This window comes from Neodiprion pinetum, chromosome 2 (genome assembly GCF_021155775.2).
Source record: "Neodiprion pinetum isolate iyNeoPine1 chromosome 2, iyNeoPine1.2, whole genome shotgun sequence".
NCBI classification, from domain to species: Eukaryota; Metazoa; Arthropoda; class Insecta; order Hymenoptera; family Diprionidae; genus Neodiprion; species Neodiprion pinetum.
The window spans coordinates 37,719,790-37,738,478 of NC_060233.1; the positions used below are offsets into that span (position 1 = coordinate 37,719,790).

General features: G+C 43.7%; 1 protein-coding gene across 2 annotated transcripts in view; it reads left to right on the forward strand.

Annotated features, from left to right (window-relative positions):
- The window catches only part of LOC124213032 (uncharacterized), a 162,301-nt gene that overhangs the window by 57,907 nt on the left and 85,705 nt on the right, over positions 1 to 18,689 (forward strand). For both annotated transcript variants that reach the window (XM_069133638.1, XM_069133636.1), the window contains one exon: positions 15,925 to 16,072. In XM_069133638.1, the coding sequence (XP_068989739.1) occupies positions 15,928 to 16,072 (145 nt within the window). In that variant the 5' untranslated portion in view covers positions 15,925 to 15,927. The remainder of the gene's footprint in view (positions 1 to 15,924; positions 16,073 to 18,689) is intronic.

The following is an 18,689-nucleotide window of genomic DNA, read 5'->3' on the forward strand; positions in this document are numbered from 1 at the left end:
GATGCTTCAGCCCATCATCGGAAAACCGGTGGCAGGCATTTGATGAATTGTCAACAGCCGAAAGCGGCCCCCGAACCTTTTCGTGACGGAGTCGGAAGGTTGCGGCTTCTTCGGCACGTGCGCAATTTCTCCACATATTAAAGTCACGCTATGCACCATCGTTTCAATATCTGTGACGGTACGCGAAAAGTCACAGATCGAATCGACCGAACGAGGGGTGCTTTGTTCGCCGGTTCGAACTTCAATCTTGAAGGTTGAAGTCGGTGTCCCGTGTTAACGGCGAAGCGTCGTTTGGGCTTGGGGGTTAATATCAACGACAAGCGTCGCGACGCGTGGCTGCTATACATGTACGATCGGGGCGGTCGGTATCGGCGTCACGCTATTGAAATACTGGTGCGGACCGGGGAGTTTCATAAAATACAATATCACGAAACGTCGGACGACACTTTTTACTCTTTATTATCTGCGGTTCCGTTCGGTATATTCATATCGGTGGCCCGCTCCTACCCGGAGCACACTTGGAGTGGTAGCTGGTACACGTATACGATGGAGCGTTAAAAGTGAACGATATGCAAATCGAGGAATTTGCATTTCCTGCACTCGATGGTGCAACGCGATTGTATAATCTTGATACAGGAATCCCCATGGCACGACTTGGCGGTATAAATACCACCGCTGCAGCAGCGAGTGTCGCTCGCGTTGCTGCACGCTCGCTTTTATTTATTTTTTATTTTTCTTACTTATTCAAGGATTACATGATTGGTCGTAACGCGAGTATGACGCGTGCCGGCAGGACGGACCGGCCGAAGGTTCAGGAAGTAACGGTAATAATTCCCGCGGTCTGATGACGAGGGCGTCGAAACGAGAGCCAGGGTTACACTCGGAGGCTTCGTTTACGGTCTGGGCTCGACGTAGGTAACCCGGATCGCTGGAGCCGGCTGGTGTAATTGGCGTAGCTCTGGCTGGGGTCGTGCAATCTGTTTTTAGAGCCAATTCTTCTCTCCGGCATGCCGCTGCAGCAGCGGCGACGTCCCTCTACTCTTCTCTTCGCCTTCCGCAGACTCGGAGACGAGAGATCTCGCCGACGAAGGCCGCGTGGTTTTCCAGAATTACGGGACCGGATTGGAGCGCGTAACGAATGAGCTTGGAATTAAACCACCAGCCTCGCCTCGCCCCTTCTCGATCCTCTTCAATATCAACCGGCCAACCAGCCGACCGTCCGTCTCGCAAAGCGACGCGCAAAATAAGAAAACTTGCAATTTAAGACTAAAACGAGATACCTTCCTGCTTCTCATCCTGCCTTTTTCTCGCGGCCCTTGACGCTCTGTTAAATTTCATCTCATCTCCCTGTCACCTCGATTGCGCGACTGAATTCTCGCTTGGGTAGAGCGAACGGGTATCCTACGAAATGTTCGAACAATTTTTCAGACAGTATACGATATCTAGAACGTGGTAACGGACTTTCATTCTCACAATTACACGTACGCAACAATTAGTAAACAATTCGTCTATTGACGGAGTTGTGATACATCAAAAGACGTTGGCGGCGTATTTTTTTCAAACGCCAATTCTGCCATTTAAGGGATGAAAACCACGGCTACAGTTTACTACCAAAAATCGATCGGACATTATTTACTGTAAATAGACAATAATAAGCGTAGTATGTTATTTTTATCTTCACGCACTGTATCCCTTACTTTCTAGGAGAACACCTTAAGGGTGATTTTCTACCCTTTCAGTGGCCGGATTAGCGTGTAAAATATAGTTGCCCAATATTTTTTGATATATTCCTTGTGATTGCGTTTTTCAAGTTTTAAAAAACATCTTTAACGATCACGATTTTTCCTCGAGGCACGCTGTCCAATAAAAATATTCCGCAGGTTCATAAACAACTGCCTTACACCTATCAGGGATAAAAAGTTTCAAACAATCCCATGAGAAAACTTAAATCCAGAGGCCGGTAAGTCCGGGAATTTCGTGCTCTTGGGTACGTCAAGTGTACTTTTGCCGAATAAAAGTTTAAGCTCTGAAAGGAAAGGCATCCGGTAAATAATCGGGTGCCTCGCGCCGCCCCGCCAACCGACGAACCTTTCGGACGATTAATTCTCGAGGTGGTTGCCTCCTCGCTCCTTTGTGTCCCCCAACAGGTCCTCTCAGTCCTCTCGCGGATCTTCGACTCTTGAGCTATTCACGCCGAGCTTTGGTAGCGACGCCGTGCGGCGCGCGCATTTCGCGGATGGAGAGCGGAGTCGTGCTTTCGGGCGTGCTTCGGGAAGAACGTGATTCGATTTAACAAATTCCGATTCAAACCTTTTCCACCGTACAGCCCGATCACCCCGTTCCGCGGAGGTAACGTCTCGCTGGGCGAGTAATTTCCGTTTGATTAAAGATGGTGGGAATGAAAAAGGAATGACGGGAAAATATGAATAAAAGAAAATCGAAGGACCTTATAAACGAGAGAGAAAGGGGTGAAGTTCGAAAAGAGAAAAAATTAGCGGGGGACAAAGTTGGAGAAAAATTTACACCTAGAAGAAAAAAAGAATAGCTTTCGAAAAAGATATAGGTGTAAGAAAAATCCGATCGCTGGGGAGAAACCACGATCAGGGACGAGTGGGAAACGTCGCGCCAGGAATCCGTATAATTAAATTAAATCTGGGTTTAATTTACCGAAGTTCAGACCGTTTAATGGCGCAAAAGAGGAAAGTGGAGGTCGTATTGGAAAAAAAAAAACACACGGAACAAAAATCACCATATCGATTTCCCTTCGTGCGTGCTTCGAACGTTGGTCATTTTTTTCAATCTTTTTCTTCATTCTCTCTTTCCTTCGTCTACTTCCCGTAGCAATATTTTTGACACGAATTACCTTTTCCTTAATTGGAATGAATTTTTATGTACAATTTTTGCGTGATTTTAAACTTTTCGAACACAACAAAATGCGTACGATAAAAATCAAGCCATTCCAACTTCGGAACTCTCTCTCATTTTATCGATCCAGCAAGGGTGATTTCAGCCGGCTTCAACCATCGCAGCTGCTTCTACTTTTTCACGGTGAGATTTTCTTCCGTTTTTTCTTTTTTTTTTATCCTTCTTTGGCCTTGTTTTATTCCATAGCGATAGAGTTTCGCGGCAGCAATTTTCTAGGCAGGCCAGGCAGCAGTGTAGCAGGCCGTTTCTGGTGCCATATCGATATTGCCCGTATTCGATTTGAGCCTGATCATATTTGAGGTCAGCCGCTACCATCCGCTGACCAAGGAAACTTGGAATTATGAATATTGTGCGCTTTTCTCGAGGAAACGATTCTGTACCGCTTTCCATGCTGCAGTACGAATATGCCAGACAAGTTGAAACAGAAGTTGAAATGAAGATTACATTAATATAAATACACGGAGAAAAGAAAGAGAGCAGATTTTCGCATCAGGGTTTTTGGTAAAAACTACCCAAGTCAACTATGTATTTTTAATATAAAATATGTAGCAAATTTTACTGATTCTACAGTAAATTCTGCATTTGACAAAGTATATTTTACAAAAACAACTTGACGCGTCTTACTCTTCCTGCAGTTTTGAGTAAAATCTACTCTTTGATTCTCTCCGTGTATATACAGACCAGATACCTAAGTATGCCAGTGAGAAATTTCACTTACGATGATAATGAGTTGTTGCATTTTTGATACGATCCAAAATTGCAAAAATGTGGAGTAGCTGAGAATCCGTTTGTTTTTACTAAATATATAAATTGCTATGATTCGCATGAAAGTAATAAATATTTAATTTATTAAATCGACGACGCTCGTTCAACTTTCAATCAACCCTGACCCATGCGGTACAAAAGCCAGCTTTACGTTTGTGTAAAAAAAATCTGTGCACGGAAACTGGGGTGGTGTAGAAAAAAAAGAAGGACTTAATCGAGCTCCGAGTCTGTTGCAGGAGCTAATAGTGTCAATAATTAGCTGTCGGTGGGATGAGAACGACGTTCTAGGCGGCCGTGGCGGTAGCAGGGAAAAGGCGAATGGGGGATTCGAGGTTAAGGGTGGCAGATGGAGGCAGCGAATCAAGTTAACGCCGTAGTAAAACCCCGAAACAAACCCACCCTGGCTATCCCTGGTATACCTATCCCGAGCTTCAGATTACCACTTTCTCGATTCTGTAGCTCTCTCTCTCTCTCTCTCTCTCTCTCTCTCTCTCTCTCTCTCTCTCTCTCTCTCTCTGTCTCTCTCCATGTATGTAAATTGTATTGTACATGGATGTGTATATATACGATACATATGTGCGATACAATGTACACGTCTCGCGGGCGTGGACCCCAGAGGAGGCTCGGAGCCTGGGAAGGGGATGATTGCAATCACGGCTCGGCGTAAACTGATCGCTCGCCGGGAGCAACGGTGTCAAGTTATGTTTAACCCAGTATTATTCACTATTTTTTTTCGCAATCTCAAAAAGAAATAACAGACTCGGTGAGATTGGAAAAAAATAAATTTTCAACCATTATAGAAAAGTTTCATCTAAGTAATGAAAAGCGGAGGGATAATAGAAAAAAGAAAAAGAAACCTGAAAGTTTATCGTTCCGGAGTTTTTCACCGTTTTTTTTTTTTCTTTTTTTTAATCGTACCGTTTTGTTTCTTCCTTTCCACTTCTATATTTGTGGAAGAAATTGAAAATTTTGAAATTCTACGAGCGTATTTTACCCTCCGTCAGGTAAAGGTTTTACGCGAAAGTAGAACTAGGGTCCTGTCGTCGCGTCCCCTAAACCCATCGAGGGCCGAACAAAGGCAGCCAAATTACAGAGCAAAGTAGAGAGAGAGAGAGAGAGAGAGAGAGCTTCCCGTCTATAAAGTCCAGAGTCTATATAACCTTCTCGTCAAATCGGAATCACTGAGCGTACCTCGCGCCTAAGGCGGACCAGAACCGGCCCCTGCACGTTCCTTACCCCCTGAAACCTGAGGAGAGCGTTCGTTTCGAACGTGACTCACTGACCCCCATTACTTGACTGACCCCCCTCCCCACTTAAGTGGTTTTTCCCTTAACTTAAAACGTGCGCCAGCCAAGAACCCGACACATCGTGACTGGCTAAAAAATCTTTGCCGCCCTAAACTCCTTTCAGAGCAAAAGAGAAAAAACCAAAAAAGGAAATTTTTTTTTTTTTTAATCTAAAAATGATCCATCCGCTTACACCTACATTTCTTTCAAGTCTGAATCAGCTTGCGACTTGAAAAAACAGTCCTTGGCTTACCTGGTGAACATACTTGTGCACCCAGGTGCTCCAGTTGCACTTACCCGATACAAACGGATGCTGCAAACGTTGAAGTAGCGACCTCTGAACTTGGCTCCATGTCTACACTTACGTACGTACAAGTTCACCTGCCTATATACGTAGATCGCGAATCGCCATTGAGAGAGCGGGTATTGCGGATGGTTTAGCACGTCGGCCCCTCGTCGTTTCCGCTTACGTATCGACGATAGCAATCGTGCGCTTATTCCTTGCAGGAACGCTTCTTCGGTGGCAAAGCGATCGCATCCATCGAACACCCGTAAGGCGATTCGTGGCAGGTAAGAATCGCCGTTTTTCAATTCTCGCGAAGAGTTCCTTCGGAAGTTTGATATCCTTGTGAAAAAGCGCACCGTCGCGCGTCGGTGTATCCGCAAGAGAGATGAAAATGAATTATCAAACCATTAGCGTCATTGCAAAATGAGCGCAAGCACGCGTGATGCAAAGACGGTAAATATCAGGGGTAGAGTCAAACGCGTAAGGGAGGCTTAACACGGAGAGCATATTCATTCTGCAACAATGCGCCGCTGTCTGTCAGGTTATTGCGGCACTGTAAATCCCAGGACGAGCCGGGAGTCGAGGCAGGGAACTCGGAGGTGGCTCATCACCATCTAGATTAACCAAGCATTTCATATTTACTATCGAGTGTCCTCGCCGTTGCGGTTAGGGTACTGTACGGTACCTTGACACGCTACCCTAGAGGATAACCGCGTGCCGGCTCAACGACGCAAACAATTTTTACCGTCCGTCGTCAACCGGGGGTTGAAAACCCTGCGTTTACCAGATCTTGTCACTTATCGTGACCTCGTCTTTTACGGCTAACCCCAACCCTTTGAACAAATCTCGTAACGCTCGTCGTTCGGTCTGTTTGAGCATCGCTAATCCAACGGGGATTACTCTTTGCTTGACGAGTAAATCTGACTGGCAATTTTTTTTTTTTTTTATTTCTACTCCGTATACCCGTATTAATTCTCCCTCCAATGTGGAGGAATGTGCGCGTATTTTACATCGCACGAGCCTAAAGCCATCGTACAAAAGTTTTATTATTATACACTGTATGTTAAAACACATTCGCTTGATCGATATTTCACGTACACCTACGTTTAAAAGTTGAACGACCGGTTGTACCGAATACCTCTGCCACGGTAATTATATAATTTAGAAGTTAAGATTACACCCCATGAAATATCAGCAAGCGAGCATGATGCAGGTGAAATGTTTGTGCCTGTGAACAAATTTTCTTACCTTGCACGAAATTTCAGTAAACTGCGCCAAGAAAGAAAACTTGCAAACAAAAAGAAATAAAAAAAAAAAAAATGAAAGGCTAACGTGCAATATGATACCGAAGTTTGAACGAATTAATGACCAATATTCAGTACCCGAGGAATGTATGTGATGTGGAAAGTAAAAAATTGGCGAAAAAATATAAAACTTTCTCCTCACACCGTATATCTTCATCTTCAACGGCAGAAAAATTCGGAGTGGGATCAGTCCGTTTCATGGCCAATTTCGTGTGGAAATCGTTTTATATGTATATTATGTGTGTATACGCATAAACGTGATACCATAGAACGCGAAATGGGACATTTTCGATACTTTATAGTTCTCGTATTATCGTTCGGCTTATCAAAGTCAGTTCCGGCGTGTCACAGCTATAACTAAGGGTCATTCCGTCATTTCCTTGTGCCTTTTGTGCCGCCGGAGGAGAAAGTGGGCCGATGCGAGTCGGCGATGGAAGTAGGTTTTTGAATCTTATCAGGAGGTACACATCCTATAACATCACCGTTTTCTTACAAAAAGGGGCTTGCGCGTATACATAAATTCCATTTAACCAGAGATGGCATGAGCTCTATCTTAATGCGATTCCTCCTTTTTTATTCGTCCTTCCACCTCTTCTTTCCTTCTTTCTCTATTCCGAGTCGTTTTAGTTGTTGCTGCTTTTTTCTCTCTTCTCATTCTTTTTTCATTCATTTTCCTTTTTCGTTTTGTCTCTTCTCACACCGCTCGCCGAGGTCGTGCACATTTTGTTCTCTTATTTTGCGTCACTGTCGCGACGCGGGGAGAACGAGAATCGCGGGGGCGGGATGTTGCCGAGCGGGTGTACACCGTGCGAAAGTAAAAAAAAAACGCGAGAGGGGGTAAAAGCGGAAAGAGAGGCACGGAGAAAAGCGTCGGAGATCCCATGTAATTACTGGAATCTCCAGCCACCAACACCTCGGCCAACTCCTCTAATTACATTCTCGAGATTTCGGTAGTGTACAAGTACTTACCCGAGTAGCAGAGCTCACGCGAAGGCATCGCGGCACATACCGTGCAGACATACCGTGCAAGAGAGTTCGAAGCGAGCACACCAGCCTCTTTGTATCTGTTATACAGCTTCGAACCGTCGTGTCTACAGTCTGAGTTTGGTGGAAGTTGGCCGATGCTTAGGCGACCCCTTTACCGAAGTTTCCTGCTCTTCTTAAAGTTTTCCCTCGACTTATACCAGAACCATCAAATTTTCAATTAATAATGTAAACGCTGTATAAGATCCCGCTTTTCTTGGGGACCAGATACCATCTTGCAAACGTTACGGAGAGTTTTTACCGCCAACATAGTTTCTGGCCTCGTTATTTCCGCTTTGAATTAAACCAATTGCGAATATCTTTCGGTCGATACGAATCGCGAAAACTGTAGAAGTGATTGATCGGCTTTTTGCTCTGACGACACCTTCGTGATTCCGGCAGACTTCTCGACGTAAACACTTCGAGAACGTCAACCTGAGCGGAAAATCGAAGGGCGGCCAGACTGTGACACAAATACAACGTCGAATAGCCCGAATGCCAGGGTCGCAGCAGCCATGCAAACTCCTACTTATGTAGGAACTGCCCATTTTCAACGACGTTTCCATGCAAGTCTGTACATTAGCTGGATAAAGAAATCAGGCTTTTGAATTAGGCCACACACATTACTAATTCACTTTCTACGTTATATTGCGGTGGACACACGGGGTGAAAAATATTGAAAAAGTTACTGTCTGAATTGTCCGATAGTTGTCGTACGTTATACGTGTAAAAAATTCGCGATACGAAATGAAGAAGCCAAGATGGGCGAGTGTCCCTGAGCCGCGTGACAACAATCATACGAATATTGAAAACGAGAGAACGCTCGAGGCTTCCTTTTCGGAGGCCTCTTTTCAATACGTGCATTTCTGAGGAAAGCCTTGTAAAGAAGTCTGAAATTATTGAAATGATCGAAAGTTCAGATAAACAAATTTTCAACTTGCTCTCGATTTTCCGTAAAATTCTTCAAACGAAACCGTTAGTCGATAGGTACATTTCATTTTGGAAATTAGAGGAAACGAACAAATATATAACAAACCGTACATCAACAAATAATCCTTAAGCCTTCTGTCGAATAACTTTACGCGATTCTTTATCGGCGCGAGGCGACGTAAGATAAGAAAAAAATATCGTTCCAAGTGTTATTCGAAACGTGAAATGAGTGTACAGATTTAGGTACAGTAATAAAGACAAGTTTTTCTGACTAATATCACAGTTGAATTGAAAACCAATCCACCAATTAACGAGTGGATTTTTTCGCGACGTATTATCGCGTGTTCCTGTAGGGGTACGTAATAATACATCATGCTGTATATACTGTTTGGACCCGAGGCTCCCTTTCCTATTTTTTTCCTCGCTTCCAGGCAAGGATTGGGATGGTCGCAGAGGTTCTGTGAAAAATATATCGCGAGACCGAAATGAAACCGCGAGCAATCCTCGGAGGCAGAGACTGTCTAATTTAATTTTCCAGGGTCTTTCCACTTGTACGCCCGGGTAACGCGTCAGGGGCGCATCGGCAACCCTATCCTAGTCTCTCTCGGCACCCGACACCCCCGCATTCACACCTTCCCGACAATTTGACGCGCTTGTGGTTCGTAGCTACGCCTCGCCGCGTACCGAATCCCATAAACAGTCGACCCGTCTCACGGGCTCTTTCCCCAAGACGTGGCGGATGCCTAAATGTTCTACGAGGGATTTCCAACTCCGCTCCGCCGCCTCACTCTCGCTGTAAATCAACTCGTTCTCAAATATTTTCTCTTCCATTTGCAAGTGGATTTAAGTGTCACTCATTCGTGCGAGTTGCCGGAGATTCCGATTCTATTCCAGAATTTTACCACGATTTTATATTTACTTATGCATAATCCTCTGAATCTTCAATGTTGACGGTCAAAAGAGCAGACATTCTTCAGATTCTCAATAACCGTGAATAAAATTATTTACGTGGGTAATACTAGCGCAGAGCCGGATGAAAAAAAAAAATCCGAACATTAGTCATAGCGTAATTGAGGTACTGATTCGGTACCCTAGTAAAAACTATGAGAAAAATTCATTTTTGTATAGTTTTGTTGAAACAAAGTCATGTCATCGGAGCAACGGCAAAAAAAATTACCGAAACGACAAGTATTTCGGAAATCAATCAAGACGGGATTTAGCTATCTCATGTTCGACTTTTCTAACATAAATCTGCTAATATTGTACGCGTGAATTATTTTTTTCGTTCGATATTTACATTTTCCTTTCATCTCTTCAAGACTCAGTTCAACATTTATTCAACTGTGAAGATCGGCTCGAAGGTTCAAAAAATTATTCGCTTCCTCAGACAAAAAAAAATAAAAATCACAGCGTTAAATTTATTGTTTTTTTTTTTTTACACTAATTATTCACGGCGCGTATCTCTTTAAAAACAAATTGGCACGGTGTAAGTACAGTTGTTGATAGTCGGTATAACATCCAGCTATATTCTGTATCTTTAAAACGTTTTTCACAAGTGTGTATACATATACATGTCACACCGGCTTGATAACGCTCGAGGGCTTCTCAACTCAACTACTCATTAGACATTTTCCAAGGGTATAATGTTCATTGATCTAGTTAAGCCGGTGCCTACCTTCTCAAGGAGGTCTTAATTCAATAGTCGGCTCGAGTGTAGCCGCGCACCTTGAGTAGGTTAAGTTACAGACTGTACAGAGTGTTTCAAAATGAGCGTTTTCGAAAGCAACCGAATCGGTTGCTAAAAATTTTCGGAAAAATTTGCAATTTCTTTTTTCTGTCTTATCAGCAAGATTAGTTGTCGGGTTATCATAAGAATCTCAAGAGTTACGTACCTACAAATGAATAATAAACACCGAGTCGTGTGCAGTGAAGTTAAGGTTTTTGATAATGGCCGAGATAATTGTTGAGAAATGAGAACAGATGCTGGAAGTAAGGGTTGAGGGTTGTTGGGGAGGTAAGAAAAGATGGGGAGGAGAGAACAATGATAATAAAGGCGGGAAAGGAAGAGAGAGACTGAAAAATGAAGCAGAGACGGAAGGGTAGATGCGGGGGCCGAGGGAACAAGTAAGGAATTAACTAAGGGTCGAAGTTAGAGTAAGTTGGTGCAGGGAGCAAAAGACGCCGAGGTTCGAGGCTCGCAGCGCTCCTCAGTTGAGGAGTAAAGGGTATTTGAAGAAAATGGTGTGCTAAAAACCACGGAAACTGCCTCGGAACGGTAATTATTTTTGACCCCCAGCACTGATTGCCTGTCTTTAATTCCCCAAAGTCAACCCAGAACTTCTCCTCCTTTTCTTCGACTTCTTCCTCTCTTCGCCTTTATCTCATTGCTTCAATCTCACAGGTGTACGAAGATCTCACTACTTTAATTGGTTTGTTTTTCCCTGATTTCCTCCCTCCCTCCGACCATCCCTCCATTTTTTCTTTTCTCGCTTCGTGCTCGAAAGACCGCAGGACGCCTGAAACGGATTTCAGGATCAAAGCACTGCAAGTACATCAATGCCACAAAATCCTTGTCGTTTTTTTTCCTGACAAAAGTTGCCGCCGCAACAAGATATCCCGGAGTGACGCGGCGCAGATTGAAGTTGGAAAATTATAGTGCGCAATAAATTGAATTGAAAAACGTAGCCGGGTTGACGTCGACGCTTCGCGGCGTCGCGTCGCGCCGCGTCGTATGGTTGAGGATCGTGCGGAGGCTAAAAATCGGAATGAATAGTTGTGCGGGGACTTGTTTAATTTTTTACTACAGTGAACGCAGGCTGCGCTCGTATCGTTCGACCGTACGTCGCCCAGCCGGAAAATATTTATTGCTGCAACGACACTTCATTCGACCGTACTATAGGCATCACTCGAGTTTAGGCATACATGTACCTACGTGATATAACAGTAGATGCATTTTCGAAGAGAACGACGAGACCCGGCAAGCCTGAGCCCTGATTTTACCTGCGAACCGACGGCCTAATTCATGGCTTGGCTGGCCGCCCGCGAACCATTTGGATATACGGTTTCCTTGAATTGATATTCGAGTATTATTAACGACGCTTCCTAGGCGCCAATGAGGCGTTTTAGGACGAGATGTGCCGGGAGAAACTTTAAGTACAGAAATCAAACTTTGAGGAAACGACAAGGTTTCGAATGGTCGGAAACCCGGTGGGTTAAAGTTCCGAGATGCAAGATTCCGAAAATTCAAGTTACGATGGAGCAAAGTTCCGAAACTAAAGTTCCGATAGAGTGAAATACCGAAAATTAAAATATACTAACACAACTTATTGTCAGTTTACTCGACGAGTGGGTGTAAAAAATCGGAAAATCCAAAAAACAGAATGACCGGAATTCCTAACGTAAAAATATCGAAAGTCCAAAACAAAGAAAGATCAAAGTGGTGCAATTTCACCAAGCTAGAAATTCACAGTACTCAAAATCTTCGATCATTTGGAATTTCTATGATTCAGATTTTTAAACTTTTTCATTTTCGCAATTTTGGAATCTTTGTGCGTCGGGTTTCGGACCATTCGAAAGTTTGATGTTTTCATCAAAATTTGATTCCTTTACTTTGAGTTTCGCCACGAAAGAATTCGGAATTTGGTGCTTTCGGAACTTTTCAAATTCGGAATTTCAGCCCCACTCCAATATACCGACGCGAAAGAAAGAGTGTTCAATACCCACAATTTCTTAATGTACATATAATCCGCGTTGCCCTTTGCGCGTGAGATTTCAGGGATTTAAGATGGAGAACGGGAAATAATTATACAAACTGAATGCTAACGATAAGCAGTGGGACCAGCCCAGCTGCATCTGCCGGTGATTTTCTCCCCAAAATCTTTTGATGAAATAGCACGAAACCCGCGTTAATTCTGCAAGCTCACGGATTATAAATCGTCGAATTTATTAATCCACGCGGTGTTGCAAACAAGACGAATCCCGGGACAGTTAACAGCGTTGTACCTTGATCAAGCTCGTAAGTTGAGAACGAAGCGACGAGACTTGTGTGTTGAAAACCGAAATTTTGATAATACTCTATTCATCGTCACTCTCACTTTGGAATCGGTCCAAAATCCAACCCCCGCTTTTATACACCGAGTGATAATCCCCTCAGGAGTTAAAAGTCTGTTATTACGTCGGTACTTGTAACACCGGATCCTTCATCCCTCGAAAGTAGAATTTAAGGCTATAGCTGCTTGCTCGTCTCTCGTCACGCCGTGGCGCCGCGTTTCGCCGAGTTGCACAATAAATTTGAATGGAATTGAATGAAAATTTCGTTATTCATCAAATCTGGCCTGTGTATAGGTGATATACAACGTATAACGTGTGCCCATGTGTAGATATATTTCTACGAGGGTATGAATAATGCACGTGATATATAATTCAGACGCCGTGCATGCCGGACTCCGGCCTTCCGTATGTCTGTGTGCCCGCTCGCTTATGAATATTCATTCGAATTTCTGCCTGGCGTCGGTGGTTGGCTAAGTCCTAAGAGGTCGGTTATGCTCGTTTGCCCAGATGTTAGCCACGCCGGCGTGTGAGAAATATTGAAAACCTTTGTGGCCTTCGAATATCCTGGCAAATCCGTACAGGAAAGTAGAAGAATTAAGCCTAATTGCACGCGTTACCGAGTTTCCGATGGTCGAAACTTTGAATCTGATCACATTTCAACAAATTTGTCCATCTCGAAATCGACGCAAAAACATTTCGGGTTTTGGTTTGAATTACGGGCACTTCAATTTAAAATTCTGCCGAAAAATTGATGGCCGTCATAAACAGCGAGTCGGAGAAAATCGCACTTTGTCTAGTTCGCTAGCGAAACCCAAAATATCTGCATCAAAAAGCTTGTGTACTAAACACAAGTTTAAACGAATTTTACGTAAGCCTGTTTCTTTCTGTTTGTTGTATTTTATTGACGGAAAAGAAAAAAATAATCGATAATAGGCACGAAAAATGGCTTTGAATTTCATTCGACCTGCCTCATACCTAATTTGACGATTACGGTATAATCGTAAATTACGCTTACGGATCAACACGCGGCGGAGCGAGCCGAATAGTGAGAATAATTCGTAATTAAAATCTGTCACGGTGGGATATAGTGGGATAGCGTATTAAAACGGAAAGAAATTGCAATCAATTGCCTCTATTACGATTTAATTAAACTCCATCGACAATATCGAATTATACCGGATGGCAGTAATTCCCGACTACAGCGGTAATATTAGTTAATTTTGGGGAAAATCCCTGACACAGTGATATAACTTAATTGATTAAAAAATAGATCTATAAATCCGTTTACGAACGACCCTGCAGCGTATAATATAATAATATGATTTAATGTTAAATCGCAGCGGAGCATCCGCTAAGGTGATTTCCGGCCCAATTGTGATATAAATTATTTGCATAACGCTGCCGCAGATTATACATTATGGATACGGCAACAAAAGCTCAAACACACACGAGTGCGCTGCACGCGTTTCCATGTGTGTGTCCGCGTCACCGTGCAGAGGAGAGAGAGAGAGAGAGAGAGAAATTTAATCCGCTGGATGGAAGATTCCCGCCTTCATTAACTCTCGGCGGGAATATTACGACGGGTGATACGTTAAATTATGAATAACTGGCTGGGGCCAAAGCTTGAAATAATACTTGAACGTTGACTCTGTACAAATGTAGGACTGCAGGAGGTCACGCGCGAAATTCGCAAAGGGTGGGAAGGCGGAGGGTGCCGAGGGTGGCCGAGTCAGGTGATAGCTTTATAACGGTGCTGGTTTTTCATGGCCTCGCCACATGGCACTGAATCCACCGATCCCCCTTTAATAACAACGAAAAGCCCTTTGCCGCGAGCGGGGAGTGTGTTTTTAATGCCCAAAATCATTTAGAGATAAAAAACGAGCCCAGGAAAAAACACCCACACACACACACACACAGAGACTGGCGGTGGGAAAATACCTGTGCGCTTTACGGCAGCGGTGGAAAATCGCTCATTCGAAACAACACGCCCGTCGATAATTACTTTCATTTTCACTATCGATCACGTAGAACGAGAGCACAGACGAGTAACAGCTTGAACATTCGCACGTACACGTATACAAATGTCCGCGACTTTGCCAACGTGTGAATTGTCTCTTCGATAATGAATAGGATTCAACGCAACGCGGTATCTACCTGCGGTGAAATATTGCTTGAAATATAAACTGGTGTACGTACATGTAAGAAAAATAATTGGTAAAATTTGATTAAACATTCAGAGTCGATTAAATATTCATCGTTACATCGTCACACGCGACGTCGCGGCTTCTGATCAATAAATTCGAGGTTCCAAATTAGTTGAACATTTAATTAGAGGGAGGGTCGTTTAATAAGTCTAGCTGTTATTTCCCATACGATAAAAAAGCCCCGTACGTAATATTATTATTGTGTCAAATTAAAAACAAATTAGTTGACATAACGACTTAGGTATGGATTTTCAATAAAGAATCGGACACGCAATTTTTCAAATTTTCCATCGCAGTAATCCAAGTGATTCGAAAGGCAAAAATCCTCAACAGTTCGTGTTTCACAATCTTTATAAAATCGCCGTCTTATAAAATCCGTCCATCTTAAAAAGGGATCTTCGCTGTACGTTGAAGGCTCGAAGGACACAGCTCGGAAACAGCTTTGCCCGATTTTCTATGAGAAAAATAGTTACTCTCCGAAGACACGAGCTGCGGAGGATATGGACTCGGAATAGAGCGAAAGGCTGGCGATATATCCAGAAGGAATCACATGTCTGATACCGAAGAGAAGCTGCTTAGTTCGCCCCATCCATCCTCGCAGACATAGCAGCTGGTAACGTTAGACGGGTATCGTGTTTCCTGAATATCCAAGCTCGTGTCAGCACCGAGGTTCGACTACCTATGCGCTCGTAAACAGCATTCAGTCCACAGCCGACTAACGTCTCAGACTCGTGTTCGATTTCGGTATGTGCTTCGCCCGAGCAGGAATCCAAAGAATCTGAAATCCGGTAATCGCGCATCTCACAGACGGGTAAGTGGTGCTCAAAAGCGGAACTCGAGGATCCGGTGATCGCTCGATCCGCGGTGATTTCGTTAGCCGGACGGACCGAGTCGAGGTCTAATGAGTTATGAATCATCTCGACCTCCTCGGGAGAGAAAGAGGAGGATTCGCCGAGGAGGCGCCCTGATTTTGTGCCTCAGACATTGCTCGAGTAGGTACACGGTTGTTGCGGACTGTGAGAACGGAGAGTCTGGGAAAATGTCCGCGTTTCAATTTATCTTTGACCGATTGCTCGGATCTTGTTTTATAACATAACGGTTGTAGTATCTCAAACCGAGTTTCTTTAGAACCTGTTGTTTCTTTGTTGCAGAAAATGAAGATGAGCAAAGTGGGTAACCAGACCAACTCGCAGGATCCACAGGCGGTTAACTCGCGAGTTTTCGTTGGTAACCTGAACACCTTTCAATGCAGCAAAACCGACGTTGAACGCATGTTTCAGCGTTACGGGCGTCTCGCTGGTAAGTCTGATTATTCATCTCATTAAAACCGACGAATGCACGTCAAGGAAAATTTCTCCGTAACTCCGTGCACCAATTACTCACAACAGTTTTCAGTCAAATATTTATCCTCTGATTATACTCGGCTGCAACGGGAAACATGGTTCAACAATATCCACCCCATGGAACGCGGTGACATTTTAACGATGTGTAACTTGCATAAATGTAATGAAAAATGAGACAATTGTTCGAGTACGAAGACGTGTCTGACAATTTCACGTAAATAGAGTTTCAACAGGTAAAGTTCAAACCTGAATTCAAATTGCTTACTTGTTGGATCGCCTGACACGGTTGTAATAACCTCGTAACCTGCAACAACGAACGCTGGCGATTTCGGCTCTACCACTACCGTATCCGTACAGTTGGAACATATTGCCATTAGTTCGAGCATGTGTAATTTTTTCTCCATTATCAATATCGGCGTTCCATCATTCCTCGGCACTCCAAACGTCATCGATAATCACCATGCTTTGATTGGCCTCCGGACACGACAGTGCCGGAGTGCTTCGAGCATAATTATGCAAGCACGTCAAATCGATCAGGAGCTCCGTCCAGGCGGGAGCTTCTGAGGTCAATTAGGCGTTCGATCATGACTGGATACCCGGAGGGGTGAAGTCGTCCACGTGTAGTATCTGCAATTCCGGCAGGAAGAAGATGGAGGAGCGACATTTTCCGGTAACGGTCGTTAAATGCGTGACGTGGATGATCGACGTTAAACAAGAGTTGGAACGCCGCGGAGTGTAAGCCGGAAGGTCTACGGCGACGGATGTCAGAAGCTTTCGAAAGCTTACCACTTCCGGTTGAAACTGAGAATTGTCCACTGCCGGTTATACTCCTCTTCTCCCTCGAGCATGGTAGATCTTTCGCATGCGGAATGGGATTAGAGAAAAGCGTTGTGCAGCGCTAACTAATCTCGTCCTCCGCCATGTCAGCACCGTTTGCGTTAGAACTTGAGAGGTGTCCAGGTACCCCGAAACTGAAATCAACTTGCTAAGCCCCACTCTCAGTCATCTCGCGGTAACGTTTCAATTCCCACGTAAAACTATTGTTATCCACCAAGTCTATTCTGCGTCGTGGTGTCAGGATATTTCAACGAAATCAATATTTTAGAGACGTGAAGGGTCACTCTTTGGGCCGTCAAGCTAACGAGACACCGAATTCAATAATTCATTCACGTTCAATTCTTCTACTATCCATAGTGTCGGAAGTCCGATATTTTAGAAAAGCTGGAACCTCGCCAGAGACAGTATTTCCGAGCACATCTTCGTTGCAGGAAATTTAAAGCAAATGTAATTTCTGTTAATTCAAGTCACGATCTGTTTTCGTATTTCAACATTTGTACACTGTTTTCACGTGATTCCCTCACATTCTTAAACTCATTTCGAATTGTCTATAAATGGAAATGAATTTCCGGCTTCGAGGTCTGTGACAATGATTCGTTCCTGAAATTTGGGCAGCCAGCTTAATTCCTCGCGATGTACCGAAATGACCGCTAAACGGTGTAACAGGCGGGACAACAATCCGGTAGAGATTGAATTCGCTTTTCAAGATAAAAGTTTGGGCAAGAATAATGCCGCCGAGGGATATAAACTCTGAACGAGTCCGCAAGCTCCGTCCATTCAACCGACCTACACCCTCTGCTAACTACTTCGGTCTCCCATCTGTAACTGTGTTTCATTCGCATCAAAATGATCCCCCCTTTTTCACAGTGATTTCGCAATTTTTATTCTCTACTCATTGCACGTAGATTGGAAACGGAAACATCTCTGAACATTTTGAATAATTAGTTAATCTCAGTATCTGGCACACAAAAAAAAAAACTTAAAGCATTGCCAAGCTTAAACAAAAGAGCGTCGACTATGTTTTTACGACTCCTCAAGTCGCAAATTCACTTTCTGATGTTTCAGACAATTATTGCTCGCGCATTTATCATTTAACTTTCTTTCAGATACGCATCTAATTTGCAAATTTGAATGTGAATTGTAGCGTATAACGTAACCTAACACCGGCATGGAGATAAGACTTGCACTGATCTCATCTAGATTCAAATCGCGTAGGTGCCGTGACGGCAACTTGGATCGAAGAGCGGCGCAATTCCTTCGCATCCTGCAGATGCTGCATTATGTGGCTGCCAGTCTAGCCAGATTTCTCGAGCTTAGATCTCATCTCGGCTGACTTTTCTCCTCAAGCTCTTCTCATGTACGAGTGCATCTCAATATTTACCACACTTTCAGATGCACCCTTCTTTCGGCCGTCCTCGACAAAATTCAAGTGTAAGGGCACAAAGTTCACAGGCTCAGTTTTCTTATCTGACAAAACTTGCGTAAACGTAGATAAATATGTATCCGCGTAAAATCTCGGCGAAAATTCAAGCCTCCAAGTTATACTCGGATGATAAATAATTCATTTGTTGCCTATATAAGAACAAAGACAATAAAAGCTTGACTACAACCGTTCTGTCGGAGTCTGAAAGTATACGGTACGATGGCGGAACGACTACTCTTCATACCGATAATATGAAAAATAAACGTGACGCCGCGGTTTACCTCTAAAAATATGAATTTTATTCTACCCAGAC